Source organism: Coregonus clupeaformis, unplaced genomic scaffold, assembly GCF_020615455.1.
Source record: "Coregonus clupeaformis isolate EN_2021a unplaced genomic scaffold, ASM2061545v1 scaf2139, whole genome shotgun sequence".
NCBI lineage: Eukaryota > Metazoa > Chordata > Actinopteri > Salmoniformes > Salmonidae > Coregonus > Coregonus clupeaformis.
The window spans coordinates 32,680-37,255 of NW_025535593.1; the positions used below are offsets into that span (position 1 = coordinate 32,680).

Here is a 4,576-nt window from a genome sequence, read left to right on the forward strand (position 1 = left end):
GTTTCTTCTTTATTCATAAAAAAAAAAAAAGTTAATTAAGAAAAAAAATCGTATTTACAATGAGGTATTCTCTCCTGTGTGTAAAGGCTACTCTCCTGTGTGTAAAGGCTTCTCTCCCTGTGTGTAAAGGCTTCTCTCCTGTGTGTATTCTGTTATGTGATTTCAGGGGAATCTAACCGGGCAAAATTATTTCCGCACAGGGAGCAGTGGTAAGGCTTCTCTCCAGTGTGTATTCTCTTATGTTTTTGCAGACAACTTGATTGAGAAAAACTCTTTCCACAAAAGGAGCATTGATAAGGCTTCTCTCCTGTGTGCGTTCTTTTTGTGTGATTTCAGGAGCCTTGAATGGGTAAAACTCTTTCCGCACAGGGCGCAAAGGAAAAGCTTCTCTCGAGGCTTTTCTCCTGTATGTGTTTTTTTCATGCTCTTTCAGGTACTTTATTAAGGAAAATGTCTTTCCACACTGGGAGCAGTGGTAGGGCTTTTCTTCTGTGTGCGTCCTCTCGTGCTGTTTTAGGATCCCTTTCTTGGTAAAACTCTTTTCACACTGAGAGCAGTGGAAAGGTTTTTCTCCCGTGTGTACTATTTTATGTTCTTTCAGGAGTGCTAACCGGGTAAAAGCCTTTTCACACTGAGAGCATTGGTAAGGTTTCTCGCCTGTGTGTAGTATTTGATGTTGTTTTTAGATTCTGTAACCAGGTAAAACACTGTCCACACTGGGAGCATTGGTGAAGGCTTCTCTCCTGTATGTATTCTCTCATGTTTTTTAGGTCCCCTAACTGGTTAAAGCTCTTTCCACAGTGGGAACAGTGGTGTCGTCTCGTTGGTTCGGACATCTCTGGTTCCTCTGAGTCTGGTCTCTCTCCTGCCGAAGACAGAGTGTTTATTTAAAGTGGAACTGACAGTGTTTAAACTACTTTGCAGATATGAAACAAACAGACAATCATAATATCAGTAAAAATTATCAAATTCCAGGTTAATGCTACAAAACCAACCAAGGTTATACAAAAAAATAGGTTCTATTTGACTCAACAATATTTCATGAAGTACATTAAGACATTGTTGGCAGAATAGATGGATGCAGTTCAATGGATGATTAATATAATTCACCAATACATTTTTTTTTGGTAGTCCAAAAAACACATTGCTCTCAGGTTGTAAATTACAGCTGGCCTGCGTACGTTCGCTGCCTCCATTCAGGATGCACTGTTTCAGTTTCAATTACTCAATATTTTGGAGAAAAACAGACGAATGTAACTAAGGCTGGGAATGTCAATACAATCAGACTAGCAAGGGCAATGATCACAAGTCAGTCATAACGTGGCTAGCAAGAACGACTGTTATCCAGTTAGCATATCTCTTGCATTCGCAAATTCCCTCTGGCTATATACACTCTGATTTCAGAGCACTCTCGTCGGAGTGTGCCAGAGCGTAGAATAACTGATGAATTTACGAACGCGAAACACCCGTTGAATATGACCGGTGTCAGTAAACGTTGGCCAAAAAAGTAATAGTTAGTCACGAACGCTCTAGATAACATGTAAACAGCCAAACTAACCAGCTCTGCTAGGGCAAGTAAAACGGTCAGAGTGAGGTGTTCTCTCGTTTGTATCTGGAAGTAGCTAGCTAGCAAGCCAGCCAACGTTAGCCAGTTAGCTTGGCTGCTTGGTTGGGACAAGCTGCAGAAGGGCGAGTAGGGCTACAATTCCCCATAGTTTATCAGTGCAATTTTGATGACAAAATTAGTTGTAAAAGTTTGAGAGGGGTTTATCTAATGTTCCTTTGTTGGATTTTAGCTCATCTTGCTCTGGCTAGCATTAGTTGTTGACCTTGTTGTTGTTGATGTGCATAACTGAGGGAGAGAGAGCCAACCTTTTCATGGTTGTTTGATCAATAGGACTGTAAAGTTCCCAAATGTAAGAGGACTCCCGTGGTGTTGACATATTTGCAGAAATCCACTAAGGGGTAATTTGTGGCTTTTGGCGTAATTGTTCTAATAATCTAATTTTTAGCGCTGTGGCAAATGGCTTGTTTGCATAAACAATGCTCTGTATCCAATCTTCAAGGAAAACAGATGAAAAGGGAAACGTGTTGCACTCGTGGTGGATAAACTATATATTGACAACCAAATGTTCAGAGACACAAAGACTACTCCATGGCTATTCTAAAAGTTGTAATAGAGGAGTCGAATATTGGAGCACCTGATACTAGCAATGATAGGGATTGAAAGGATAAAACGTATAATACATCTTTAAATACAAATAATTCGAACATGTCTTTTTGGCGGGAGGTTGTTGTTTTGGCGGATGGTTGTTGTGGTTGGTCCTGTGTTCTCTCTGGCGTCCTTTCCCCCTTGCGGCAGATGTGGATGCGGGTGCCTTTGCACGCTCTGCCCATTTCTTCATGATCAACCATGTGGTGTGCATTTTTGTGTTTGAAAAGGTGCTTGAAAAGGTGCGGCGTTAAGTGAGTGAGAGGGGAAATGGTTGCATATCCCAGAGCCGACCGGGGGGTCTATGAGCAGGGGTAGTGAGAGAGAGCTTTCAATTTTGTGTAGATGAGGGATATACATTTTTAAATATAGTATATATCTAATCTAATTTTTAATTGTCCTATCATGATGGAAAGATCCCTAACCCTATAACCTGGACACCCACCTGAGCAACCCATACACCAAAGAGAAGTTCCCATCTCTTTTATGGACCTGCTGTGAGTATGCAGCCTAAACAGATACATAAATGCGGTCAGAGACCTACTTGAGCAGCACCGCCCCCTCAAGATTCTGAGCCTGCCTGGCAGGGTTGGTCCTACAAAGCCAGAGCCCCCTGATGGGAGAGCATAATATACAAGGAAATTCTCAAAGCTGCTAATGAGAACCTTGACGACTTTTACCTAGCCAGTGGGGATTCCGGTGGGGTACGCCCCACCCAGGTAGTGGCAGTGCTGGCAACACTGGCTGCAGTAACCCATGGGGAGGGGGTCACACTCGGACAATCAGAGAGGGGGTTTATCATTGTGGCCCAGGTGGCACAAAATAATCAAAGGTCTGACCGCACGGGAAAATGGTTACAACAGGGGATCAGAGTATTTGTGTCTCAGGTGAAGAGGGTGGATCTGATCTCCATCACCTAGGACTTGACATAGATTAATCAAATCTCACATTGTTATCAATTTCTGCTCAATCTGCATGCTTTCTCAATCAGCTTTAACTGTATGTGCACTCGTAAATCAAGTTATTTCTCGAGTTGGGCTCTGGGATATAACAGCCGTTGAGTATCTGATTTTATGGTGGATTGTGGAGGAGGGGTTGAGTGTGTTGGAGTATGTGAGTATGTGCATGTGTGCTTGTCTCAATGTCAACAAAACGAAGGAGCTGATGGTGGACTTCAGGAGACAGCAGAGAGAGCGCACCCCATCCATATCGACGGGCCACAGTGGAGAGGGTGAAAAGTTTAAAGTTCCTCTGCGTGCACATCACTGACGCCCTGAAATGGTCCACCCACACAGACAGTGTGGTGAAGAAGGCGCAACAGCACCTCTTCAAACTCAGGAGGCTGAAGAAATTCATCTTTGCCCCTAAGACCCTCACAGATGCACCATTGAGAGCATCCTGTCGGGCTGTATCACCGCCTGGTACGGCAACTGCACTGCCCGCAACCACAGGGCTCTCCAGAGGGTGGTGCGGTGTAAAGTGGTTAACCCACTGGCTATAGGGTGAATGCACCAATTTGTAAGTCGCTCTGGATAAGAGCGTCTGCTAAATGACTTAAATGTAAATGTAAATGTGAAGTGTAGAATGCCCGTTTAAAGCCACACAGTTCAACAACAGCAGAGTTTGTGCCCCTGTTTTAATGACAGTACTCACTGGTGTTAATCAGATCTCCAGTCTTCTCTTCTTCCTCCTCCTCTAACGTGACAGTAATCTCCCCGTCCTTCACTCCAAAATCGTCTTCCTCAGTCATCTCCCCCTCCTCCTCCTTCACTCCAAAAACTGCATCCTCCTCTTCCTCCCCGTCTTCTTTCACAGTAACATCCTCCTCCTCTTTCACTCTGAAAACACCTTCCTCTTCTTTCACCGTAACTTCTTTCTCTTCTAATTTCAATGTAACAGCTTCATCCTCTACTTCTTGTTTAACTGTAACAGCCTCCTCTTCCTTCTCCTCTTTCACGAGAGTTTCTTTCTCCGTCCAGCAGACCTCCTCTTCTTTAGCAGGAGGGGGTAGCTCAGTGAACTCATGGTCGAGGACGTTAGCTAGCTAGTTAGCACTAGCTTAGTGCTACTGCTAATTTAACAAGCCAGCTAGCTGACTAACAAAAACAACGTAAATATGTTATTAAAAGGGGTAGCTAGTAGATACGACAGAAGTGTGTTTAAAACACAGTGGCTAATAATCACCGAAAGAGTCTAAAGAGCTCCAATGTTTCGGCTACGTTGGCTGCAAGCTCACGAAATGGCCGACTAGAGCAGCTTCTTCTTCTTCTTCTTTGGTATTTTGGCGGTCCGCAAACAAATGTTTACCGGTGCATGCCGCCACCTACTGCATGGCTGTGTATCAGCCTACTCTGCAGTATGAAT

The 4,576-nt window shown here is 43.8% G+C and overlaps 1 protein-coding gene across 1 annotated transcript; it reads right to left on the bottom strand.

The window, feature by feature from the left end:
• Nucleotides 1–350: 350 nt before the first annotated feature.
• Nucleotides 351–4,190, bottom strand: LOC123488301 (zinc finger protein 771-like). Its single transcript, XM_045219214.1, has 2 exons — nt 3,866–4,190; nt 351–865 (listed from the first exon to the last, which is right to left on the bottom strand). The coding sequence occupies exons 1-2, from the start codon at nt 3,960–3,962 to the stop codon at nt 627–629; spliced, it is 336 nt and encodes a 111-aa protein (XP_045075149.1). The 5' UTR covers nt 3,963–4,190; the 3' UTR covers nt 351–626.
• Between the last annotated feature and the right edge of the window lie 386 nt (nt 4,191–4,576).